Source organism: Drosophila navojoa, chromosome 3 (assembly GCF_054131105.1).
Source record: "Drosophila navojoa isolate 15081-1374.11 chromosome 3, UAZ_NAV_1.0, whole genome shotgun sequence".
Taxonomy (NCBI): domain Eukaryota; kingdom Metazoa; phylum Arthropoda; class Insecta; order Diptera; family Drosophilidae; genus Drosophila; species Drosophila navojoa.
The window spans coordinates 28,561,260-28,588,061 of record NC_142891.1 but is presented as its reverse complement, the minus strand read 5'-3'; the positions used below and the strand labels follow the sequence as shown (position 1 = coordinate 28,588,061).

Genomic DNA, 26,802 nt, shown 5'->3' with positions numbered 1-26,802 from the left:
AATATTATTCTAGACGTACAATCTTAATGAAACGTTCAGAACATAATCATAATGCTCAAAATGCGTTTTTTATAAATTGGGGCGTGGTATCCAAAATCTGTAAATTACAAAATTTGTGTATTAATCATACGTATATACACAGTAGATCTGAAGTCTCGAGATCTAATAATGTTCAAATGAGGCTGAACAAACAAAATCAATTTTTCGATTATTCTCGAGCGACGCACTCATACAGGCGGACGGACAGGGCTATATCGACTCAGCTCGTAGTCCTGATCAAAAATTTATATAGTTTATGGGGTCTGCGATGATTCCTTCTGCCCGTTACATACTTTTTCACAAAACCATTATACTCTAATTTCCCATTTTCAATGGGTTCGGGGCATAATGATGGGTGTTTTGCTCAACAAAGAGCTATATTTGTTGCTCGAAGAAGAGTTCTGGACAATTTTAATCAAGAACATGAGGTCTGAGTATATACGATGGGCTTCAATAAAAAATATAGCTAAAAAACTTTACGATTATTATAATTATACAACAATACCTACACACTAACGTTAGTTTTTTGGTAACAACTAAATATTTTAGGATTAAACTGATATATAACTTAGACTCAGACTCAACTGACTGCATAATCTTCGTTCATTTATTGTAACTAAACCGTCTGTTTCTGGACCTTAACAATTGAGATTATTATTAGGAGTGACTGTGCTTATTTACGACATACAATAATTTACATATATTAATATATATATGTTTGTTCTTTATTTGATATGCTCTGAATTTACCGATTATTATAAGTAAAAGTGAGATTATATCAAATGCTTCTGCTTTCGTAAGCCTATGAAAGTATTCAAGTTTTCAAATCCAATTCGTTTAGTTAAAAATAAAGCCCAACTGTTCCATATCCTTTTGAATTTCGCTTTCCGCGCACTGTTGCTCCAGCATATCTAGCCAGAGCATATAGGGATAATCGTCATGTAGCCCGCCATACCTGGGATAAATATGAAACATTTCAGTTTTAGTAAATTGATTATATTCATGGAGAATATACCGCTTGGGCAGGTGTTCTGGATATATATGCTTATGCAGGGAGCTCATATCGCTGCCATGTATATAGAGTTTTTCTCGCATGGAGGCGTTGAGGAAAGGCTTAAAGATCTTAAATGCCGCATTAAAGAGCCAGTTCTGATTGACTATGTGCAGGGCCGCAGTGCGCAAGGGCATGGAGGTCTACAGTATACAGAATATAGAAATGGAGGTAGGCAAATGCATGTGTTACATTATGTTCCAAAACTCTCACTTACTACTAGCAATGCAATCATCTTCTGTGCCACGCTGGGACTCAGGTGCAGCAGATGCTCGAGTGCAAGGTCCTTTAGATCAAATATGGCCACGCCGCCCATTATCTGGGAGATGGGCTCAAGGGAACCCAGTTCCTGCAGAATTATAGTTGCGCGAAATATGTCATCCACAGTCACGCGATTCGGTCGCCAGCGACCGAACCGATAGATCAGTATGCGATGTCCCAATTGATCGCGATATGGCGTCACAGTCAATATATCATCGTCGCCCAGATGACGCAAGTCTAAGGGACGCACTTTCTCATAGTATTTTTTGTTATCCTCGCGGAATTTGTAATAGTTGCAAAGCTGTTTAAGGGGGATAGTCGGGCATTAAATGACAAATCGAACAGCTAGTATAGTAAAGCCACTTGTCTAGTCATTAGGTCTAGTCATTAGTCATAGGTATCAGGTATTTTTATTACCCGTAGCGCCTTATCATTATCTTTTTATAAGAAATTCAGTAAATATTCTATTACAGGTATCTCTATAAGCCACTCAACCACAATTAACTTATTCTGCAGGTAAACCCACCAATCTGTAGCTATTCTCTATTTTCCAATAGCGTGTACGTAGAAACTTTTGCAGGTAATTGTCATCGTTCCGATGGGGCTGACAATCCTTGTGCTCTATTGAATACAATTTTTCGTTAGTGGTGCAGACGCGCATACATATTCGCAAGTCTGTTTATTGGTATATACTTATATACATACCCAATATATAATTGCGAAATTCTTCGATTTTTTCCTGATTGGTCTTCGGGCATTCTCCTTGCTGCTCAGCTATGATGCGTACGGCGTCTGGTATTTCCTCCTCCGTAATGTTCAACTTGTGCTCAATGGCGGGCATTTTTCGACCGGTGCTACCCTCGGCTGAGGCCTATAAGAGGAACAGACGGTCAGAAATATGAGTAATATTAAACTGCATACTGCATACATTTGTTAGAGACATATGTAACTTTATTTTGTATATACATATAGTGTTTAGTCACTTTACAGTTGAAAAAAAAAGATAAGTTTAAAGGGTTTATGAACTAGAAGTTAATTTTGTCATTTCAAATGATTAAATTGTTCAATACAATTTATATACTTTGCACAGTTTAAATAATAATAACCAATTTTCAAATTAACAAATTAAATGACAATTACAATTTTACAATATATCTAACTAAAACTAATCGTTTCGCTCTGTTATACAATATTGGTCGGCCCGCTGTCATAGCTAAGCCAACCCTTCAAACGCATACATAAATGTTGCTAGACTAAATGTTGCCAAGAGCGAATGTTGCCAAGCTTAAATGTTGCTGAGCTCTCAGCCCTGCCAAAATTTGGTTAAGCGCTTACAAGCAATACTGCTCTTTTGTGCTTCAAAGCTCCAAGGAGATTTGAAGATATATATTCCGCTACTATTTGAAAAATAATGCCTCAAAATGTTCCTAGTTCTAATATTGCTAAATCAAATCTTAAAATGATAGGCATTTGGACTGCTTCTTGCGAGCGTTAAACAAACTTGAACTGCATATCACTTGGAGTTTTTTTTTGTCAGCTGTACAAATTAGCGTCACGTTAGAGCACAGACCCAGATATTTTGTATTTATCCACACTTATTTCATTGTGAGCAATATTTTTCTTTTCACTGGAACTCAACCTGGAACCTTATATTATAGGCTCGTTCCATTAAGTGGTTTTCGAACGATTCGTATTAATTATTTTATTTTATTTAGTTAAGGTTAGGCAGAGAGTATCCTTCATGATCGAATGAACTTAATTATATAAGCTGCTCAATTGGAAACTAAACTATCCCGTAAGTTTTACCATATTTGACATAAGTATTTTATGCTTCGATCGTTCAGCTACATTCGACTTCGAATTGGAAACTGAATTCGACGCCCATACAGTTCATAAATACAAACAAAGAAAATGCGCGATAACAAAATGAGCCAGCGACTACGACAGCGATTATCGCTTTAACCCAGTGAAAGAAAGTCTCTTCCTGAACCCAAGCGAACTCGATTGCTCAATGGCCCTGATAAGAAGCGTCTCTGATGTCACTCGAAACTTTCATGCCCTGAGCCCATGGAAGATGTGAAATCGGGTTGTAATAATTCAGTTAAATGTGTGTAACGGGCAAAAGGAGGCGTGGCTGACCCCATAAAGTTTATGTATTCTTGACCAGGGCGACAGCTGTAATGATTTGGCCCTGTATGTACGACCGCCCGCCCATCCGTGTGTGTGAACGCGTCGATCTCAGAGCTCAGGTCTATAGATTTGTTTTTTTTTTTTTTTTTTTATGTATGCATATACATATATTTCTCGGTATATTGTCATCTTTTCAGCAATTACAAAATGTGTAAAGATAGATCGACTCGTTTTGCATTACAAAGTGCATTTGGCTAAACAAAAATTAAGTAAACTAAAGTACATAGTATGTAGGCAGATGCTTGTATTAGCTAGATAAAATAGCACCCTAGATGCGAAAAAATATATTATATGTATTTGAAATATACTATTTGCTTTGGAAGCTGTAAATTTCAGTGTTAAATCAAAAATGTCGAAAATTGGACTTTGTTTCTTAAGCGCAGCTTGACTACAGCAAAAGCAGGAATTTTGGGAATTTGGCTCGGATGCTTAGGGTTCAGAGATGAGAGTATCTCTTAGTCTGCTTTCCCACTTATTTCATTCAAAACAAACAATAATATTGTTATCGGGAGTGCCCGACCAGAATTTACCCTGAACCTCGGCTAATCTGCGTTTCCAGACATTCTACATAGCACGTATCAATGCATGTACAAAAGAAAACAAAAGCTGTACACGTACGATCCGAACTTGCACCTCTGCAATCAAATAGTATTTTATTTATCAAAAGATTACCAATTGACTTGGCGTTTTTATTATTTATGAACTAGTTTTTGGATTATATTTCGCTTTATTTATATGTTTTTTATACTAATATTATAATATTAATTATTAATATTAATATTATATTTTATTGTAAATAGTACCACTTACTAAATAAATAAATAGATAAATAAATAAATTTGTATGTTGATTTGAATTTTATCTACTTAAATATTAGTGAATAAATTTATAATATGTATACGTAATAAATTATGGTTAATAGTTATAGGGGGGAACATAAAAAAGGAGGAGAGAAACCCCGTGATGTGATCGCCCGCGTAGACTCCGCACACTTTATTCTAATGCCATAGTAATCCAAGCTAATTTAAAATATGATATTAAGGAAAGGCTTCCTTTTGGATATTATGCATATTTATTTTGACTTGGTGACTTTTTAACGTCACTGTTGATGTTTGAAAATTTTAAAATTCTTTATTTTCGACCCCGTAGGGGCTTTATAATTATTTCTAGGTCATGGATTATAGTTTTAAATCTTCTGATGTTATGGACATACATGATTTCAAGAAGGTAAAATAAGGCATATATGAAAGACTTACAGTAAAGAAAGTTTTCAGCTATAATAATTTTATAAGTTTATAATAGTTACGTTTCAATACTTTCTAAAATTAGAATTTGAAAATCATGTTTCCACTGAATCAATTATATTGTCAAAGATCAAATTGGATTGAGGGTCTAGGGAATAAATGACTGGCCGAAATAGAATCTGTCTAATACACCTAAAGGATGAAAGTAACATTTGAAAACTTTCTTTGCTGCAAATTACGAGCTCGAACAGTTCTGAACACTTTTGCGACATAGCAAAGATCAGTGGCTTAAAGATCACATTCAGATTTTCGTAATACGAAACAAAAATATATAAAAATCAAATTACGTGATTGTTTGTTTGTTTGTTTGTTTATTTGTTTGTTTCGAGCATTATTGAGTTACAAATTCCATGTTGCAGGCTCAAATTGCAAATATTGACTGACGCGCCTAATTGTGAAGATGAACTAAAATGCACTTGGAAAGAAAGTTCAAGGTGAAGTGAAATAAAATGCACTTGGAAAGAAAGTTCAAGGTTTAAAATGCCGTTATTCTGGAAATAAAATGTGAATTATGACTCCATTTGCTGAGTTTAAAGTAAAGCAACACTGAATGCAGTCATTTTATATTTTCGAATATAATATATACTGTAAAGACCAGCTTAACCAGACGAAGCCAAGTACCAGTTAATTATTTGTAGAATTTGGATTTTTTGTTGTTAAATTATTGGTGTTTATCGCGCACAAAATTTCTTCTGATATTATCGTTTTATTATAATTACTTTATACTCTTGATCGTTATCGAAGCGAAGCAACTGACAACTCGAAATGTTGCACTAAGACTGACTCAAAGATCGTCTAGAACAAAATGTTTTATTCGCCAAGCACTCTAAAAAAGACTCAGAAACCCGGTTTCATGCCTGCCAACGAGTTAAATTAAAATCATCAAGTTCTATATGCGGTAAAATGTTACTTAACAACGAAGAATGTGTACACTACTTTATTGAAAAAAAAAAAAAAAAAAATGCATTTTACAATTATTTGTATTAATAAGTGAATTATTTAAGGATTTACTTTACTGAAACAATTTCACTTGATAAGGTAATTGTAAATTAAATAGATTGCATTAAACATGTAAAATATTTCAATTACTTACATTTATCATACAAAGTCTCTACTCACAACTTCTTAAATGCATTGGAAACTCATTCCATGTACTGACTAGTATTCTATTCAGCTCATTATTAGGGTAACTGCATGTTAAAAGATGTCAGTGAGAGTGAAAATAATGTGTAAATACATATGTACATATGTATATGTGACATAAGCTAGCAGTAAGTCGAAAGGCTAAAGATGGAGACCAGAAGCTGATAATGATGTTTCTCATTCGTGTGTGTGTAAGTGTATGGATATGGAGACACTTTTAATAAAAGATGCTGTGCAAGTTCAATGAGCTTTAATGACGTCACGTGTGTAAGAATATACAGCTAAGTAACTGTCATGAGCGATTGCTAACAAGTCTCGCAGCTCTTATTGCTTTAAGATATTTCAAGGTATTTTGCGCATCTCTCTGATAAATCTGAGCAACAGAGGAGAAACGAGATTCAGTTGCAAGTGCAACGAACATTTTGTTGCCGCTGGTCAAGGTCAGGTGAAAAACTAGTTTGTTTTCTTTTTTTTTTCTTTTACAGGTCATTTTTATTGTAGCCGTATTTTTCCTATAATTTGCATTAATTATGAGTTATGTTGTACTAGCAGAATTTTTTTCAATTAACGGTAGATGGCTGCTAATTAACCCATGCTTTGAGAAAAATAATTTACAAAATCTACAAGTTATTAATTTTACGTAGTATAAAGCCATTAAATAATATTGTAAAAATTTAGCTAAAAAGAATATTATTTAAATATAACTGCCAGAAACGAATAGCGAATAAAATAAATTTCTGTTTGTTTCAATCTATTTATTAATCAAACAATACAAATTTACCATTGCCCTAGGTCTGGCAACATTCCTCAGAAACTTATCGATAAGTATCGAATGTAAGTCCACTGTCTGTACTGTTTGCTGCTTGGCAACGAACGACGGGTTTTCGTGTGGCTAAGAAATTTTCACAAGTCTTATTTTAATAGTGAAGTACATTTTTAATTTATTGTTTCAACCAATTAAATGTGTTAATAGTTAAGTGCTTGTTGCAAAAACGTGCAGTAAAAATCTACAAGAGCCACAACCCCATATAAATATAAAGTTCGGCGGCGGCGTCTACTGTGTGTGCACAAGTTTTGCAGTCGCTGCCGCGCGTTGTTTTAATTCGAGCGATTATCAACTTCTCAATACCAACTCCGAAGGTAAGTTGAATACTGTGAAATATAATTATCGTGAATAGTGAACGTGTTGGGAAATATTTCTAGTTATTTTATTTATTTTTATTTTATTTTGTGAAATGAATGTTTCTGCCCGTTGGCGTCGAATTTGCAAATTAAAAATGGCGCTGCCGGTGTAGATATACATATGTAATTTGTTTATGCGTAAGCTGTGTATACGAAATACCTTCACACAATACCACTAATTAAGTGCTTTAAAGGGATTAGGCAAAGAACTGCTTATTTATATTTTGTTTAATATCAATATCAAAACTCCATTAGGGAAGCCGGTACAATTGCTGCACACAGATACACACGCACACATAAAAACAAAGCGAGACACACATTGGGATAGTTTGGCTTTTTATCTTTTCCTTAAAAGTATCTTATGCGGATGTATAGCATTGCATAATACAAAAAAAAATTTCAGAATATGTATATATTAACTTCTTTCTTTTTTTCGCGTAAGCGAAGCATTTCTGAGTTGTTTTTGTTGTTGCATTAGCAGCCGGCTCAACTGTGCCGATAAAAGACAGGGTTGTTATGTATACACATGCATTGCTCGCGCCTTTTTGCATGTGTGGCGGTTACACTGCTTTAGCATATCATTAGAAAATGTATAAGTAAAAGCAAGAAATCCTAAATACTCTTGATTTTAATATATAAATTACATTGGACCATTTTGAATACTATATAACGTATATTAACCCTAACGCTTGTCGAGTTTTCTAAGCGCAAGCAAAAATTAGTAAGTTAGATTTAAACCTATAAAGAGGATAGAGCTGGTTGCTATATTTATAGATATATTTGTTTTCTTTCCGACCGACTGGTTGGAACGTCTTGTATTTCTTTGTTCCCTCTTGCTTCTACGTATGATTAATCAGAATTCTCGCTGCGGGCTTCTATTCGTAAACACACAATACCGTACCGTTATGTCATTGTTTATCTAATAATCATTTTTATGATATGTGATTTACAGCACGTGCATCATAGGAGCAGCAACATGGAGAACGGTAAAGGCGCCATGTCCATCGAGCAGATGTATCAGAAAAAATCGCAATTGGAGCACATCTTGTTGCGTCCAGATTCGTACATTGGCTCGGTGGAATTTACAAAGGAGTTAATGTGGGTACACGATGCAGAAAAGAATCGCATGGTACAACGTGAGATATCATTTGTCCCGGGTCTCTATAAAATCTTCGATGAGATACTCGTGAATGCGGCTGATAACAAGCAACGTGACAAGTCTATGAATACGATTAAAGTTGATATCGATCCTGAGCGGAACATTGTATCCATTTGGAATAATGGACAGGGAATACCCGTAACTATGCATAAGGAAGAGAATATGTATGTGCCCACAATGATTTTTGGTCATCTGCTGACTTCATCCAACTACAACGATGATGAGAAGAAAGTCACAGGTGGTAGAAATGGCTACGGTGCCAAATTGTGCAACATTTTCTCAAGCAGTTTTACTGTGGAGACGGCAACAAAGCAATACAAAAAGAGTTTCAAGCAGACCTGGGGTAACAACATGAGCAAAGCTGGCGACCCAATTGTAAGTTATACACCGACTACCCAAACTTGAAATTCAGCTATTTAAAAAAAAATAATAATTTCAGATTAAGGACTTCAATGGCAGCGACTACACACGAATCACCTTCAGTCCAGATCTATCGAAATTTAAAATGGAATCTTTGGATAGTGATATTGTTGCGCTAATGTCGCGTCGTGCTTATGATATAGCCGCTTCCACAAAGGGAGTGTCTGTCTTCTTGAATGGTACTAAGGTTCCCGTTCGTGGGTTTAAAGAATACATTGATTTGTTTGTCAAGAATACCGATGACGATGCTGGCCAGCCCATCAAAGTGGTTTACGAGGCATGTGGCGAACGATGGGAAGTTGCTTGCTGCCCTTCAGACCGTGGCTTTCAACAGGTGTCGTTTGTTAATTCAATAGCAACTACAAAGGGCGGTCGCCACGTCGATCATGTGGTTGATAATGTCATCAAGCAGCTAATTGAAGTGCTCAAGAAGAAGAACAAGAATGGCATCAGTATAAAACCATTTCAAGTACGCAACCATTTGTGGATATTTGTGAACTGCTTGATCGAGAATCCCACATTCGACTCGCAGACCAAAGAGAATATGACACTGCAAGCCAAAAGCTTTGGCTCGAAATGTACATTCTCGGAAAAGTTCATTGCCAATGTCGCGAAGGCGGGCATTGTGGAGTCGGTATTGGCATGGGCCAAGTTTAAGGCCCAAAATGATATTGCCAAAACGGGTGGCAAGAAATCCCATAAGATCAAGGGCATACCGAAATTAGAAGACGCCAACGAGGCAGGTACCAAGAACTCTATTAATTGCACACTCATCCTCACCGAGGGTGACTCAGCCAAATCTTTGGCCGTGTCTGGGTTAGGTGTGATTGGACGTAATTACTACGGCGTCTTTCCATTACGTGGTAAGCTGCTGAATGTGCGAGAAGCTACCTTTAAGCAGCTCACAGAAAATGCTGAGATCAATAATCTTTGCAAGATTATTGGCTTGCAGTATAAGAAGAAATATTTGACCATGGATGATCTGAAGACGTTGCGCTACGGCAAAGTTATGATCATGACGGATCAGGATCAGGATGGCTCCCATATTAAGGGCCTACTAATCAATTTCATTCACACTAATTGGCCGGAATTATTGCGCTTGCCCTTCCTCGAAGAGTTCATAACTCCCATTGTGAAGGCAACGAAAAAGAACGAAGAAATTTCATTTTATTCACTGCCTGAATTCGAGGAATGGAAGATGGATACGCCCAATCATCATACGTACAATATCAAGTACTATAAGGGTCTGGGTACTTCGACCTCTAAAGAGGCTAAAGAATACTTCCAGGTTAGTTGTGTACTATGTAAATTATGTTTATTGTATTTGTTTCTAATAGTTCCACAGTCACCAAATAAGTTTTTATATCTTCTGCATGTTCTACTTATTTAAATCTATCTTATTTCTGGTTGCAAGTGTCATTATTTATACTCATATATTCTTATCGATTGTCAGAAGTTTTAGAAATTCTTGATATCGATTTGCTTTGTCAAAAATATAATAAATATTCTTTAATCATTCAAAGGATATGGAACGCCATAGGATTCTGTTTAAATATGATGGTCAAGTGGACGATGATAACATTGTAATGGCCTTTGCCAAGAAGCATGTGGAGTCTCGCAAAACCTGGCTCACCAATCACATGGACGAAGTGAAGCGTCGTAAGCAATTGGGTCTGCCAGAGCGTTATCTCTACACCAAGGGCACCAAGCATGTCAGCTACTCAGACTTTATCAACCTGGAGCTGGTACTGTTCTCCAATGCGGATAATGAACGCTCTATTCCTAGCCTAGTGGATGGCCTAAAGCCTGGTCAGCGTAAGGTGATGTTTACTTGCTTCAAGCGTAACGACAAGAGGGAGGTAAAAGTGGCTCAGCTATCCGGCTCGGTGGCGGAAATGTCAGCATACCATCACGGCGAGATGTCCCTGCAGATGACTATAGTAAATTTGGCACAGAATTTTGTCGGATCGAACAATATAAATTTGCTAGAACCTCGCGGTCAGTTCGGCACACGTTTAACCGGTGGTAAAGATTGTGCAAGCGCTCGTTACATCTTCACATTGATGTCGCCTCTTACAAGACTTATATATCACCCATTGGATGATCCCTTGCTGCAGTATCAGGTGGACGACGGCCAGCGCATTGAACCCTTGTGGTATATACCTATTATTCCTATGGTCTTGGTGAATGGCGCCGAGGGCATTGGCACTGGTTGGTCCACGAAAATTGCAAATTACAACCCACGTGATATGATCACGAACTTGCGTCGCATGATTAACAATGAGGAGCCGTTGCCCTTACATCCGTGGTACAAGAATTTTACGGGTACCATGGAATATGTGTCCGACGGACGTTATGTGCACTCGGGTAATGTACAAATCCTGCCTGACAATCGCATTGAGATCACAGAGTTGCCAATTGGGGTTTGGACACAAAACTACAAGGAGAACGTCCTAGAGGTTCTCTCCAACGGTACCGAAAAGGTTAAAGCGATAATATCTGATTATCGTGAGTACCATACGGACACAACAGTGCGATTTGTAATTAGTTTCGCACCAGGAGAATTTGAGCGTCTTCGGAGCGAAGAAGGAGGCTTCCACCGCGTTTTGAAGTTGAGCTCGTCAATATCCACAAATCAGATGCACGCGTTCGATGAAAATAATTGTTTACGTCGCTTTCCGACGCCAAAGGACATATTGCTGGAGTTTTATAAGCTGCGCTTGGAATATTATAATAGGCGTAAGGATTACCTGGTGGGTCAGCTGACCGCTCAAGCAGATCGGTTGAGCGATCAGGCACGCTTCATATTGGAGAAGTGCGAGAAGAAGCTGGTGATTGAAAATAAACAGCGCAAAATGATGATCGACGAGCTGATTAAGCGTGGCTATCGTCCGGATCCCGTCAAGGAATGGCAGCGACGCATCAAAATGGAAGACGTCGAGGCGGCTGAAGACGACGATGAGGAGGAAGAGAGCGCAGTTGGTACTACCAGCAAAAAAATTAAAAAAGAAGTGGATCCCGAGAAAGCATTCCAGAAGCTAACAGAAGTCAAGAAATTTGATTATCTGCTGGGCATGTCCATGTGGATGTTGACCGAAGAGCGTAAGAATGAGCTGCTCAAGCAACGCGATCTCAAGATAGCAGAACTAGATAATCTGATGAAAAAGACGCCTAGCCATCTGTGGCTGGATGATCTCGACAATCTCGAACAAAAACTCACCGAAGTCGAAGAGAAGGAGAGATTAGAGGAGCAAGGCATTAATCTCAAACAAGCCAAGGCTATGAAGGGTCAAAAGCCGGCGGCAGGTCGTGCCAAGAAGGGTGGCAAATCAGCAGGCAACGCGGACATCTTTCCCGATCCAATTGGCGAGCGCGTCGCATTCAAAGTCACCGATGAAATTATTAAGAAATTCCAAGCAGCTACAAATACGGCCGTCAAGACAAAAGAGAGGATGACCAAAGCTAAGGCTATTAAGAAGGAGGAAACAACGGCCGACAAAGAGGTGGACGATTTTGATTTGCTCGTCGAGGGCGGGGCCCCAAAAACCTCGCCAAAGGCCAAAAAAGCTCCTAAAAAGGAACCCGCCGAGAAGAAGCCGAAGAAGCAGAACGGCGATGGGCTCAAGCAGGGTAAACTGGACTTTAGCAAGGTAAGCTAAGAGAGGCTGTTTTAAATGATCAATTAGTAATATATCTATTTTTATTAGGGCAAGAAAAAGGAATCTCTCGACAGCTCTGGTGAACTGGCCGAAGAGGTTCCTCGTGTAGAGCGTCCAGGTCGCCGTGCAGCCAGCAAGAAGATCAACTACTCCTTCCTCATTTCCGATGAAGAGGGCGAGGAGCACGATGAAACCAACAACGATAACGACGATGATATGGATGATTCGCCCATCAAACGTCCCGCGGCTAAACGTCAACGAGAAGATGACAGCAGTGGAGGAGCCAAGAAAAAGGCTGCGGCCAAAAAGGCACGCGCTTTGGATAGCGAGAGCAGCGACGATGATGTTGTTGGTGTGGACGATGACGATGATTCCGATTTCGAAGCATAAGCCATTATATATATATATATATATATATATATATATATATATATAAAAGCTTAAGTGTTACTGCTCTTAAGTAGCCGCTCGCAGATCTACTCCTGGTATCTTGTTACAAATATCTTACCAAAAAGTAATGCAGAGAGGGACGAAGAGAACACGTATGCACAGAATGCAAATTTTATTTTTAGGGCAACTACTTTAATAGGTAAAGTAAGCAGGTATTTCTTATATTGCAATGCGAAAAGTTAAAAAAAAAAAAAAATTAACAAAAAATACAGAAACCAAACCAATTAAGGGAAATTTGAAATATCATTGTAATCGATGTTCCATAAATGTATATCCCATTTTTTTTTTACACTGTTTAACAACTTCACAACATTCGATCACTTCGTAATGCAAAACCAAGCGATAATCCATCAATACAATACCGAACACTCAATCTATTATGAACACATATATATCTAAATATATAAACATAGCTTGTAGACACATACAATAACCATATTTTCAATGTAAATAAAATGTATTTTACGCAGGCATCTTTTAAAATACTTTAAAATGTGTATTAAGGAACAGGGAAAGCGTGCTACATGGGTTTTTTATTGATTATAGAATTTGTCAACCTCAATAGATTCCTATTCCAAAATAATATTCATTTTTTCGATGATATTTTTATTGTACTTATACGGACAGTTCTTTATTTATGAATTTATTTAAACTATATTTTGAAAATAAATCCTGTAACGTCTAAGTTATAATACTTTTTATTTCTACATTTTGATATGAGATATGAACATTGAGGTTAGAGTCTGCGGAATAATTCAGATATTTCTTAAACCATACGAGTTGCAAAGATGAGCTTTCATTGGAAAACTGTATCTTGTGGCCTTAGGGTAAAGAAAATTTTATTGATTTAAACTAGATACTTATTGTTTCTCGTCAAAAATGCATACAAAATGAGAATCGTAAAATATTATATTTTATATTTTGTTTTAAATACTTCGTATATTTCAACGCATGAAAACATATTTTTGTTAAAATCTTACTCTAGTGATACTCGCTAAACGTCGAGTTGATCAAGAAATGTTTTAAAGGTATTCTTAATGTTATCATTGGCAAAGCTTTCCTTCTTGATTGCCTCTCGAAGAGCGTATCGGCAGCTCTTCAGATCGTATTCGCTCTTGAATCGCTCCTCGCTGCGCAACAGGCCTAACTGGATAAGATAGTAGTCCAGGACTCGCGATTCCTGCTCTGTTTTGATGGCATAGTCAAAGGTGGCCTGATAGAGTGATATGGCCAGCTCTAAAGCAGCCGGCGACGTTTGAGCAAGATGTCCGCACTTAAGCGTCGTAAAGATAAGCAACAGCAAGTGATTATCCTCGCTGAATAGCTGTAAAGACAAATGAATTGCTTATTATCTAATTGATCGAAATTATTTATGTTTTACCTAATGCCTAAAGATCATTAATTTAGGATAATGGAATTTAACAATTGTGCCTTAGGGATTACCTAGTCTAGGCTACGAAGGGTAACTACCATATGACCCAACATTGATAATAATTTGATATATTAAGAGTCATAGAATAACTTATGAATACTAAAACTCATTTGACTTTGTCAATCCATCACTTCTTTTTGTTTGCATAATATTAATTTTCAAAATTCCTTTCATTGGGCTTTCTTTCTACCTATCTCTCGTGCTCTTACAGATATAACACTTACATTGATTATGTTGTGGAAGGCCTCTAGTTTATTATTGGCCTCCAGCGAGTCGAATTGCTGCAGTGTGCAAGGCCGTTGACTTAGGCAAAACTTTTCGGGAGTGCAGGCGTCGGCAGGCGCTTTGTTGCCATTTTTGATGGTCACATCAAAATTGTTAGTGGCCTTGTTGCAGTTGCTGTCGTTGAAGAGCTGTAAAGAGTAAATCCATTAATCCAGTACAGCGAAAAGTTCTTAAGCATGCCTGACTAAGCATTTCGTTGTAATTTAGTCAAACAGGTGGTTTATCTGAATTACCTTGGTGGTATAAGCGTTGGTGGTCACGTAGGCTTCGTCGTCATCTTCCACTTCTTCTGTTGTATCGTTTGGATCGTATTCTTCATCATCTTCTTGGTCATCGTAGTCGTCTTGGTCATCAGATGCTTCATCTTCGTCGCTGTTATCGGGCGTCACATTGTCATCATTGTCCGCGTCATTCTCCTCCCCCTCCTCTTCAGAGACCACTTCGTCCAAAGACTGCAAGGCAGCAGCATTCTGGCATTTTGCCATTTGGGCTATGATTTGCTCGCGTCCATGTTGACCAAAGCAATTGCCATCCAGATTGAATTCACGCAGCTTGGGTTTGTGCTGCACGGCCGTCACCAACACCAGACCGCCATCATAGTTGATGTCATTGAATCCCAAATCGAGAAGCTCTAGCTGCTCGTGGTTCTGCTCCAGAGCCTCGGCGAAATGGTAAGCACCATCGGTCTTTAGCAAACAGTCGCCAAAATTGATTTCACGCAGTCTGCAAAAAAAAAAAAAAACAAGAGTGAAAAATTAGAGGATGGAACGTTTGGAAATAAGATCCGAGTTTTACACTTACAGCGGGGTATGCTCAAAGACTTCGGCGATCTTAGCAGCTCCACGAACTCCCAACGTATTATCATTCATGTTGAGGATTCGTAAGTGGGGATTCTGCTTAAAACTACTTGCAAGTGCAGCGACGCCAACGTGATAAATGGAATTCTGTGGCATTGTAATCTCTTCCAGCGTTTGCAGTACTTTGAACGTTTTTGACAAAGCCTTGGCTCCGGCATTCTCCAAGCGATTCCGTCCAGCTACAAAGACCCGCAATTGAAGCGGTGTACCTGCTTCCTTGGCGTTTTTATGGAGATCGATGAGGGCAACAGATAACATTCTTCCGCCCTCAGGACCAAGGCCACAGTTATTGAGGTACAACTCCTGCAAGGTGTAGCAAACGGGTGAACGTAGGAACTTCTCCAGCCCGGTCATTCCGTTTGGACCAAGTGCGTTGTCGCTGAGATCAAGCACTGTGAGCTTGGCGCCAGCTTGAATTAAACCAGCGCCCAAATGTTCCAAAGCCAGTGGAATCTCGGACTTAAGACGTCTAGTAAAGAGGTTTTTCCATAGAGCTTTGCGGAATTCCGGATGCTTGTGTAGGGCCTGGCCAATAGCTTGAGCAGCCTCCACGCCTAGAGTGTTGCCATCGAGATTGAGATAGTGAACTGTGGATTGTTTGTTGAGCGCTTCAACTACGGCTTTAACTGTCGATGTGTGACAAAATTAATAAAGTTACATTTTACATTTGAAAAATATTCACAGTTCAGCTTACCATCTTCGGCATTATTCCAGGTTTCGCCTTTCTCTTGGAAGGAAATGCCCTGCTCCTCGTTGAGCTGTGCTGCCATACTGGCGAAGCTGAAGTTCGACATGGACGAGTTAGACATTTTTACTTTTTCTCTATTTATTAATTATTCTTTCTGTAAAAACTGTACTTTTTAATTCCGATTCTCGTTTTTTACAAGCTTGTGGAGTTTGCGCTAACCTCTCAAAAGGGCGCTAGAATTGACAGAAATTGCGGCGTTTGTTTGCAGGCAGCTGCATCTTTTTTGACAGCTGCTGGCTGCGACAGTAGCTTGGTCTCACTCTTACACAGCCGGCTTACGGATTTTGCAACACTGCAAAATATTTTTGCTAGTAGAGCTTATTCGAGTTTACTCAGATAGAAAATTAACTAAGTTCTTGCGAAATCTGCAACTTTTTGTCAATATTATGTTGTAATGCTGCGAACAATATTAGTAATTTTAAGAAGTAATGTTTTAATTTATTGTTTTCTTTCATATAGAAAGCGAAACGTGCAGCAGTTCATTTCTGATCTGGTTCCGAACGGAATGGTGTAACTCTAATAAAAACAGCTGTTAATGTGATGCATTAGTCAATAGTTTATTTTACTGAATAAAATTGAATTGTCAGTAAAATAAATATTATTAACATTTAGAAGCATTTAAAATGTGTGCAGCATACGCCAGCGGCTCCTGGATAGATGCTGTGTTTGATGAAATAGCACTAGAGGGCTTGGACGGCACCACATTACCATGTAAGTAATATAGTGACTGTTGAAATATATAAACAAATAATTTTATTTTAAATATATAGCTCTGTGGTTGCTGTTGTCTATAAGACTGTATGGCGGTAAGCCCTTGCCAGATAAGTTGCATCAGCAGATATGGATGTTATTATTACGGTCGACACAGGAAGTCAGCTTCTTTATATTGCCCGAGCCGAGGCCCTTGATGCCGCTATATAATCGCGTCAACGATCAGGACGTGGAATACGGAATGCCTGTAATTCCACAGAGCTGTCCCATTCTGCGCCTGCCCTTCGCCCCCGTACAGGATGGTAATATACGAGGCAACTGCAAGGACTACAAGAGCCGACGTCGCATATCTGTGGGCGAGTTAAAGGCACTGTCCGCCGCAGAAGCCACCGAGAGATATCAACAAGAGATGGTCGTAGTGGCAAACCAGGAGCTGCGCTTGAAGGCACTGAAGCCAGCAAACATGCTGTTGCCCCGTGAGCTAACCGTGCATCATTATGTGTTTCTTGAGACTGTGGGACGGTCGCGCTATAATGGAGAAACCACACGGGGTCCCTGGTCCTTGAACAATTACTTCAGTGACCCCAGTTTTATATTCTATTTGAAGTGAGTTTGTAACATCATGCAGCACAAGTGAATTTGAGTCTAAAATAATATTTATTGCTAACGCAGAAATGCGTTGCAGAAGCAGCAACTGGTTGTCGGTCAGGCCTATACGGAGCGCCATAATGGACGCAACTTGATCTCCACCTTGGTCATGCTGCCTCGATTCTTTCGAATATACAAGAGCTACACTCAGAGCACCATGGAAAAGTTCTACACAGAGATAAAAGCGAGCCCGCTTCAGTATATACCTAGTTGTGAAGTATTGGAGCGTATACCGGATCTATCCAATTCGAGGCTGAAGAAGCTGCTCGTCTCGCACACGTTTCGCAAGATCTTTGAGACGGCACTTATCTATCAGCCAGGTCCAGCGAGCAGCGGCTCAAAACCCCAGTCAAAAGGCAAAAAAATGTCTATTGTGCGTCTTCGCAACCCCAACATGGAGTTCGATGATCTCAATCAGCTGGAGCAGACTGAAGACCGGGAGGACAAGGCGCCCGATGAGTTGCTGAGTCAGCGACACGCCCATGTCAATATGCCCATCGAGCTGGAATGCTGGCGTGCTATCAAGCACTTCGGTACACGGGGCATGAGCACGCTCGAGCTGGGTCAGTATGTGGCCATAAATTTTCAAATTGCAAGAGGTGTTATTAAGTATCTGATACGCAAAAACAAAATCAGGAGCTATACAGAAACGGCCGGCAAAAGTCGCATTACACGCTTCGTGGCGGTCGGGACTCAAGCCGAGGCGATTTACAAGGAAAAGGAGGAGCAGCTCGAGAAGTCGTTGCAGCAGCTCCAGTGCCAGGACGAACCGGTAATGTCAAGCTATACGACACAGTAAATTTCCTCACTTAAAACAATTAAATTAATTATTAAACCTTTTATTAATTTTTGCAAAATTAATATTTTATTATTCCTAATCCCTGTTGCCACGCCCCATTTTGCTTAGATCCTGATTGAAAGTTTCTCTTGTGACTATATATTTTACGTATATCTCTTATAAACTCAACTGAAAGCTGTTTTCACTCCTATTCCAGACTATCCCACAAAGCGTGGACGTTACGATCAACGATGTGCCCAGCATCAAAGCCAATGTGCGTGTTATGGTCTTCTCGCTGAAGCTGTACAAGGGCAGCGATAAGGAGACGCCACGGCACGTGGCTCGCAAGATGGTAATCGTGCGGCAAATCGACAAGAACTGCATTGTGCACACCATTGATCTGGCGCGCGCCATCATGGAGTCGGAGAAGAACATTGGCACACATGAGAAAATATGTCGAAAGTCGCTGTTTCGACTGCTGGAGCGAATGCAACGTGTGCGCATCGTGAATGTCTACGAGGTGACGTTGGAGTACGAGCAGAGCGTGCGTCTATATCGCCTGGTCACCCATCCCAAGATCGATCTACAGCACGAACAACTCAAGCGCGAGGTGTTGCGCTTGAAGAACAATTTCCACTTGATAACCGAGGAGCGGCTACTGCGTCCTGCCCAACTGCTGCGGGGCAAGGAGCGGCGCGAGCAGATAGAGCGCAAAAAACTACGCCTTGAGCGCCACCCCCAGGACAAGCCAAAGCCATCGGCACCCAAGCTCCTGGTGGCCTGCGTCCTGCACGAGTTCCTCTTTTATTTGCAGTGCGAGCAGCAGCGTGGTCAGACACCGTTGCAAATGAGCGAGGAATTGCTGCAACAGTGGCAGCGCAGCGAGCCCTCGCTGATGACGCGCGAATATCTGGAGGAGTGGCAAGCCGGGGAGTCGGAGGTGTTGCCCTACACGCAAGAGATCAGCTGGCGCACTTTTATTCCGCCCCTGCCCCGCTACGACAAGCCGTCGGGCTGGCTCTACTTCATGGATGCTCTGGACCGCATGCCACTCTCGCTGATGCTGCGCATCTTTCGCATCGATCGAGATGTGGCGGAGAAGCTGCGCCCGCAGCTGCAGCACCCGGTGCGACAGCACTACCTGCTCGCGCAACTGCAGCTGCAGAACTTGATCCCGCGAATCACGCTGCAGCAGCGTTTCCTGGGCATGCTACGTCTGCTAAACAACATGGGCCTGCTGCAGGTCAGCGAGCGGCAGGCGGGCCGCGACACGCTGCAACGCTGGGTGTATCTAAATAAGCGTGCCTGCCTGCTGGACACCACCACGAGCAGCGGGCACAACTACAAAAAGATTAATCCGGACCTCACCTACGAGCGCCTCACTTACGAGTTCACCAGCCGCGAGCAGGTGGCCGACTATTGGGCGAAGCTGCAGCACGTGTGCATCTACACCAAGCTGGGGTTCCTTAAGCAAAGGGAGCGCAAGGTGGGTGGCAGAAAGGTGGAGCGCCTGCCCACGCTCAGCTTTGTGCGCACTACCGACTTTGAGGAGGCAGAAAGACTGGATGATGGCAGTGTGCCAGGGGATCAGCAGGGTGCTGCGGGCCTTAGCTCTTCGCTCTTCGCGCACCAGTTTCGTCACTGGTCGTGGGTGAAGCGCAACTCGGTTCCAGCCCCACGTTCCACTACAACGAATGCGCGGAAGTCTACAACATCGTTTCCCGTGCGCAAACGCCTCAGCCTGATCCGGTTGAAGCCAGTGCCACGATTTGGTAAGACACGCGGTGCGGGCTCCGCGGAGACGCGCAAGCGCAAGACGGGACCACGCGACGACATCGATCGGGACGCGTTGCGCAACATGCGCACCTTGCGCGTCACGTGGTGTCCTGCCGAGGACCGTATTCTGAAGATGGGGCGAGCTGTCTACTTGTTCATTGACGCACCGTTGCCCGTCCTGGCTCTGTACAACGTGGGCATCATTTGCCGGGACGTCATTCGCAGATATCTGAACATTAATAACAAGACAACGCAGGCCTGTGTGCGACGGCTGCAGTTCCTCATCCGCATGAAGCGCGACCAGCCTGATGTGCGCAACTGGATTTACATGATGCAATCCCAGCCAGAGTTCAATGTCATCTACAATGAGCGCTTTATTCCGCAGCTCAAACAGGAGTATCCTGCGCGCAGCGAACAAGTCGAGGCGCTGCTCATACACTTTGTGATCATACTGGAGAGGCTGCATCGCATGATCATTAACGAGGTAGGCAGTTGTCCCCTTTGAGCGGCATCTAAACCAATCTAATATTCTTATTTCCTTCAAGGACTGCGTCTACCGTCAATTCCTGCTGCCCGACAACCTCGAGGACTATCGCAGCCGGTTTAGGGAGTGTGTTGCGTCGAATGGGGAACAGGACTTGCTGCTCTATGCCAATCCCAAAACGGAGACTGATCTTCAAATAACTGTTGTTTTCGGCGTACAGCACAGCCTCTTGTGCAGCTCGAAGGATAAGACGCTGTTCAATCTGCAAGCCTTTGAGATCTATAAACACTATTCTGAGGACGTCTTGAATGCGGCTTTCAATAAGGCGCGCGCAGACTCCCTTCTGGTGGCCGTCAAGCGGCGCAATATCCAGCATGTGGGTCGTCAGATCTCTGGTCCTGGACATTTGCTTAGCTCCAAGTACAAGTACAGACTAGTTTGCCAGAAGTACGGATACCTGCTGTACGATGCCTATTACACATTCGAGCGTCGTTTTCATGAATCTCCTGGCTGGACCAGCCTGGATTTGCCCTCGCCCAACTTCGCGCAGCTGCTGCTCCTGGGCGAATGGGTGGCGAATAATTGGTTGAGCTTGACTCTGCAGCTGCCCGTGAATATACTCAATGTGGATACGACCAGCATGTCAGCCAAGACTGCTGGGTCCGCGTCCGATCGCATTTTGGATCACTATAGCAGCATATTTGACAATGCACCGCAAACGGAGTACTCCAAGCGGTTGGAGAGTGTTTGCAGTGGTCGCCCGGCCTCTCGTGTTCGCTTCCACCCCGCAAACCTTACGTATCGTCTACAGAGCAGCATATATAACCAACTTAATAAGTTGCCAATGCGATCCATGCACTTCTTCTGCGCGCTCGATGCACTGGGACAATCTGTGAACATCAGCTGTGCGCGACTGGAGCACGGGGAATGCCCCTTCAGCTGCATAATGCACAGTGGAAATTATCTAAATGCCGTGGAGCGCATCATCTACGAGCATCGCGCCATATTGCGTCAATTGGTGGCCGATGCACTGCCTCAAGTGGTGCTGCAGTTGCAGCTGGATAGCTCTACATCTAGTAGCACCACTTTGACCGTTTCCACAGGGAATCTCGTAGCGCTCGTGGAGCAATTGGAACAGCACTGGCGCCAGCTGCAGCAGCCACAGGAGGTCAAAGATCTGGGCAAACGTTTAGCTGACTCAACGCTACACAAAAAAACGGATTGGCATTCGCTCTGCAGTGCGCTGCTCACCTATGAGGCCGGCAAGGAGGACAGCGGGGAGCACCCGCAAGATTACGAGCCGTCTCTAAACAAGGAGGAGCGTGCACGCGCACAGGACGTCTTTGTTGTGCATCTGCCCACGATCCACATGCAGGAACTGGAGCATCCGCAACTGCAGGCTAAACAAGATGAACTGCGCAAGGCTGTGTTGGACAAAGTGGTCAAGTAAGCGATTTCCCCCTACATGCTCGTCCCCAATCCCATTGCTTCTCTATTGTGCCTTCTCTTTGCATTTACCCAACTGATTCTCTGTTGGTCTCAGCTCCAATTCCTTTCTCTACATCGAATGCCTTTCGCACAAAAGATATTTATATATCGGTATATTTAAGTAATCTTCCTGCTCCCACAGATGACACATCTCACAGCCATTTTTATCTCCTCATATATCATCTTCCTGTTTACTTTTAGAGCCTCCTTCTGGCGCTATACGGACAACAGCTTTGAAACACTGCTGCCCACGCTGGAAGGGCTCAACTATGAAGCGCAGGCCATCCAGCAGGTGAGGGACATCTTGGAGCACATACAGGAACATCCATTGGGCGTTGAGAGCGTATCATTACGCCGCAGTTTTCCATTGGGCGACTTTCTGCTTGAAGCGCTGCAACAGCTGGAGGCGCATGATCTGATCAAGCGCGTGGGAGTTGCCAGCTACATGTACGTGCATAAGGCACACATGCGCGATTGGGTGGTGCACACGTTCCACATAAAGCGGTTGGAGCGGGAGCGTGTTCAGAATCGTGTGTCTTCCTCGCCGGCAACATTGCCCGCGGTCGTGGGACAGAAGAGGAAGATGATGGATCAAAGCTTGGAATTGCAGCCAAGTTGCAGCAAGATGGCCAGACTGGATGAGAAGCAGCAGCAAAGCAGTGGGGAGGACACAGACAGTGAGGAGGCGCTGCTGCAATGCGCACGTCGTTCCAAACGGATGAAGAAATCTGAGACAAGGGCGAAGGCCGAAATAAAGTCGGACTCGGAAGCCACAAGGGATGTAATTGCCATGCGGCCGCAGCCCTGGATTCGAGTGAATGCTTCGCTCAATCGGCGCGTCCTCGATCGTTGGATGGGTGCCTTGCTTAGCGAGTGCATAACACGGAATGGCTGCACTGTGCACAGCTTGTTTCTTCGCTTTCCCCATCTGATGCCCGTCGACCTAATGCTGCTGCTGGAGCTGCTCTGCGATTTGGGCTGCCTTCGGCTCGTGGAACTGGCGCCGCCGGCAGTTCATCTGGAGAGCTCCTACGGCGATGACTTGCAAGAGCAGCCTGTTACGATCGTCTACGATCCCAAGTACACCTACGTTAAAGTCCAGACGGATGCCATTGGACATCTGACCAATTTTATAGGGCACAAGAAGTACACATCGGAGTTTATTTAAAATATAACTAACTTTAGTCCCTAACAACCCTAAAACGGGATTATACTTTATGAAAGTAATGTTTACAAATGTAAGAAAAGATGAAAAAATGAATTAATTATTAATTAATTTTAAGTTGTTTTTTTTTTTTTTATATTACCTTTAACGTTTGATAAAGGATTAAGCATACATTTGTTTTATATCAAGCAACCTTCTATTTTTTCTGCAATCCTTTCTATAAAAAATAATATAATATTGCGAAAAGTTTATTTGAAACAATTAAGAAAGCTCTAGTGAAGATTACTCGACTACGAGATCCCCTGAACGCTTTCAAGGAACTATTTCAATAATTCATCGCGTTCACGATTGTGTCTTTTAACAGTGCTTCGCGTCGTACGGCTTACACAAGAAACAACACATAGGCATGCACGCATGGGCTGCAGTGCCGGCGTACTATGGAATTCATAAAATTTCTATATGTACATGCATTTGTCAAAGCAAGTCTCTATTATTTGAAACACAAGGTGAGGGAGCGGATATAGGGGTGGGGTAAATTTTAACAAAATGCATAATTTATTAAAAAATTGAGTTTCCAGCCATTAACCAGATAACAATACATACGGACAGGGCCAAATCGATTCAGCTCGTCGTCCTGATCAATAATATGCATACATATATACTTTATGGGGTCTGCCACGCTTCTTCTGCCTGTTACATACATTTCAACACAGCCGTTATTCCCTGATTTCCCATTTTCAATGGGTTCAGATAATTGTTTATGGGATTTAGCTTCTTGTTTGTCCTAATTCAACTGTTTTCTCAGGGAAAAACGACAAGATTGCTTCTGAGATCGACGCGCTCATACAGGGCCAAATCAACTTAGATCGTTGCACCGATCAAGAATATATGTATATCTAAGTACACTTTGTGTGGTGTGCCACGCCTGTTACATATATTTCAACAAATCCATTATACCCAGCCTTCCCATTTTCTATGGGTTCAGGGTAATACCTGTATCGAATGGGCATTTTTCTCTTTTTAAGAAAAAGAGAGAGTATAATGAAAATAATGCTTATATAGAATTACTTCGTGAACGCGAGACTTCTGGACCCAAATCTGAAGATAGAGCGTTTATAGTTCTTTCTCCAATTTAGAACTTATGACAACAATATTTACATTCTTCAATGGACTCACTGCTATTCATCCAAGCAATTTTGGTGGCCTGTGAAGTGGAATTAGTAATGTATTCGATAAAACGTTTAGTAAAATAATGGCTCACAAATATGGTTTACTTAGAAAATGGATAAAAGTAATCTTGCATAGCTGAAACGAGTGTATCTACTCCAACCATTGCAGTCAATATTCCGTTCACAAAAACCTTGATGAATCAACTATATACGAGTGTTTCAAAATCACAATTTGTATGTACGCAGCTCTCTACAAAAAATTTAATAAGCCTACGCTTGGCTTTCTACCAAATAGTTTGATACAACATTCGCTTTTTTCCTTGTATTTTCGTTTCACTATTTTTCCAAACAAAAAATACGCGATGTCGTTTTTTTTTTTTACCGCTACAAAAGTGCATTTGTAGCATTTGTTTTTTAATTAGCGTTTCACTAAAGTTTTTCCTTAAATCATTTTTTGATGTAAAATCCGCGTTGCACTTCACTTGCACAATCCAGCAGCAGTGGTTCTTTTTTATTTTATTTTATTGTTGTTGTTTACCGCTTGCCACCGACGCGAGGGGCCGACTTCTGCGTCACCTTGGTGGCCTTCTGCTTGGGCGCCGATTTCTTGGCGGGTGCTGGCGCGGCGGCCTTCTTGGCAGCTTTAGCGGCGCGTTTCTGCTCCTTGGCTACCTTGATGGCCTGATCCCGTTGGGCCTTACGCACCTCGGGTTTCATGTTGCGCTTAGCCATAATCTCCGCAAGTGAGGCACCGACGATGGCGCGCTGGAATTTCTGTGTGCGGCGAGTACGCTTCTTGGAGGCCTCCTCCTCGATACCCTTACGGTGCTTACGGCGGTACAGCACAGTCCAGGTGACTTTGCGGGGATTACGCTTCATCAGGTAGGAGCGCTCGCACTTCTTGTCCAGAAAGGTGAAGGTCTAAAAATTTTTTACATATTGGATTTATTTGGACATTTTGAATATGTTAGTTGTTAACTATACCTTGCCATCGACTTTGACCATGGTCTTGCCATGGCCGGGGTAAATTTTGTACCCACTGAATGCGCACAAGCCAATTCTGCAAATAAAATGTTTTGTTTGATCATCGCCTGAATTAATATTGTGGTATAACACCAAGGTACATATCCAATTGTCACATGCAACGCAAAACAATTGTGACTGCACAGTGATGTACATAAATTTTGAAAATTAATATATTTTTTACGTACTTCATCTTGCTGGTCAAAAGTGAAAAGAAACGGAAGTTGACGCGCTATTTGACAGCCGCTGTCACATCTGCACAGCTGATGCCCAGTGCTGGTTAGGTGTCAAAGTGCAGGGTTGTATTAGCAAGGTTGCACAAGGCATGGCGCCAATTTAAGCAAGTCGTTTTTTGACTTGTTATTTATTAAATATTTTTCGAGGCTTCTAACAAAAAATTTTTGTAATATCAGTTACACATTATATTGCTCCCAACTGTTGGTCATTTTGTTTCTTGCTGTCTTCTTCATGTTCACCATCTACGGGTCGATCGTCTTCATCGTCTTCATCATCGGACACCAAACGGCCAACAAGTGGATATTTTTCGCTATACTGTTGATCCCATTCCACTAAAGTGCTTCTTTGTTGTGCAGTTAGGTCACACATATAATCGAATTCCTGAATCTCATTTCGTTCCGCTGTAAAGTTGATCAAATTCCGCGATATATCACATCCGGCCCATTGGGGATAAGCTCCAGTCTGCCCATAGACCTGCTTAGCACACGATACATCGTATATATTGTAATTGACCGCGACTAGAATACGTCCATCTTCACGAGTGCCATTATATTTGAGTAACTCTTTAACAGTAAAGTCACGTCGTAGCGGTGGTAACTGCGATTTCTGGTTGACTGTTCCGTAGCCAAAGAAATTACGAACACGATTCAAATTGCGACGTTGACGTGATATATTCACTACCTTATAGAAAACGAACGCCGAGACGAGCAATAGCGTCAAATTGATGGGCGTATCTTTGATGGTGTTGTATACATTATAGTACCAGGGTAATTTTGCTTCGAGCGACTTTGTCTGTCCATTCTTCTCAGACATGTCTGGCGAGCTGCTCAAATTAAGTACATATATTTTAAATTAAAAAAAAATTTTTTCTTCACTCACCTAAAGATCTATGATCTGGTATCTACCTGTAAAACAGAATAATTTTTTACTCCAAAGATAAAAATCGAAATAATTGACAAGTTGCAAAAGCCTGCTTTAATTTAAATTTAAATTTAAACACCGGAAAACGAGTAACAAGAGCTGTAGTTCGAGTTAATATTACTGTTTTCCAGCACTGGCGCAGTCAGCAACGCTCAGTCTGCAGCCCTGTTTTCCGTGAATTGTCATCGCAAGCGAGCCCGCAGTATAGTCAATAATTTCGAA

At 41.5% G+C, this 26,802-nt stretch overlaps 6 protein-coding genes across 7 annotated transcripts; 2 read left to right on the top strand and 4 right to left on the bottom strand.

The window, feature by feature from the left end:
• Window positions 1-742: 742 nt before the first annotated feature.
• On the bottom strand, window positions 743-5,694 carry LOC108658093 (alpha-tocopherol transfer protein). 2 transcript variants are annotated; one of them, XM_089258181.1, is made up of 6 exons: window positions 5,565-5,694; window positions 2,057-2,222; window positions 1,878-1,972; window positions 1,308-1,652; window positions 1,055-1,233; window positions 743-994 (listed from the first exon to the last, which is right to left on the bottom strand). In XM_089258181.1, the coding sequence occupies exons 2-6, from the start codon at window positions 2,190-2,192 to the stop codon at window positions 877-879; spliced, it is 873 nt and encodes a 290-aa protein (XP_089114307.1). In that variant the 5' UTR covers window positions 2,193-2,222; window positions 5,565-5,694; the 3' UTR covers window positions 743-876. The 2 variants fall into 2 exon arrangements, with proteins under 2 accessions (XP_089114307.1, XP_030243502.1); XM_030387642.2 differs by lacking the exon at window positions 5,565-5,694 and adding an exon at window positions 3,158-3,225.
• A 1,132-nt stretch (window positions 5,695-6,826) lies between these two features.
• On the top strand, window positions 6,827-13,541 carry Top2 (DNA topoisomerase 2). The gene is made up of 5 exons (XM_030387640.2): window positions 6,827-7,128; window positions 8,123-8,704; window positions 8,769-10,037; window positions 10,273-12,399; window positions 12,457-13,541. The coding sequence occupies exons 2-5, from the start codon at window positions 8,147-8,149 to the stop codon at window positions 12,796-12,798; spliced, it is 4,296 nt and encodes a 1,431-aa protein (XP_030243500.1). The 5' UTR covers window positions 6,827-7,128; window positions 8,123-8,146; the 3' UTR covers window positions 12,799-13,541.
• Window positions 13,542-13,758: 217 nt separating this feature from the next.
• On the bottom strand, window positions 13,759-16,451 carry RanGAP (Ran GTPase activating protein). Its single transcript, XM_030387627.2, has 5 exons — window positions 16,127-16,451; window positions 15,377-16,058; window positions 14,809-15,298; window positions 14,515-14,703; window positions 13,759-14,182 (listed from the first exon to the last, which is right to left on the bottom strand). The coding sequence occupies exons 1-5, from the start codon at window positions 16,239-16,241 to the stop codon at window positions 13,853-13,855; spliced, it is 1,806 nt and encodes a 601-aa protein (XP_030243487.1). The 5' UTR covers window positions 16,242-16,451; the 3' UTR covers window positions 13,759-13,852.
• A 240-nt stretch (window positions 16,452-16,691) lies between these two features.
• LOC108649531 (general transcription factor 3C polypeptide 1) lies at window positions 16,692-23,341 on the top strand. Its single transcript, XM_030387621.2, has 6 exons — window positions 16,692-16,891; window positions 16,951-17,497; window positions 17,564-18,311; window positions 18,535-20,577; window positions 20,639-22,023; window positions 22,267-23,341. The coding sequence occupies exons 1-6, from the start codon at window positions 16,804-16,806 to the stop codon at window positions 23,231-23,233; spliced, it is 5,778 nt and encodes a 1,925-aa protein (XP_030243481.1). The 5' UTR covers window positions 16,692-16,803; the 3' UTR covers window positions 23,234-23,341.
• A 1,365-nt stretch (window positions 23,342-24,706) lies between these two features.
• RpL24 (ribosomal protein L24) lies at window positions 24,707-25,738 on the bottom strand. The gene is made up of 3 exons (XM_018099156.3): window positions 25,611-25,738; window positions 25,384-25,459; window positions 24,707-25,320 (listed from the first exon to the last, which is right to left on the bottom strand). Exons 1-3 carry the CDS (start codon window positions 25,613-25,615, stop codon window positions 24,934-24,936), a joined length of 468 nt encoding a protein of 155 aa, XP_017954645.1. The 5' UTR covers window positions 25,616-25,738; the 3' UTR covers window positions 24,707-24,933.
• Window positions 25,739-25,753: 15 nt separating this feature from the next.
• LOC108649566 (membrane-associated progesterone receptor component 1) lies at window positions 25,754-26,755 on the bottom strand. The gene is made up of 2 exons (XM_018098534.3): window positions 26,539-26,755; window positions 25,754-26,482 (listed from the first exon to the last, which is right to left on the bottom strand). Exon 2 carries the CDS (start codon window positions 26,470-26,472, stop codon window positions 25,843-25,845), a length of 630 nt encoding a protein of 209 aa, XP_017954023.1. The 5' UTR covers window positions 26,473-26,482; window positions 26,539-26,755; the 3' UTR covers window positions 25,754-25,842.
• Between the last annotated feature and the right edge of the window lie 47 nt (window positions 26,756-26,802).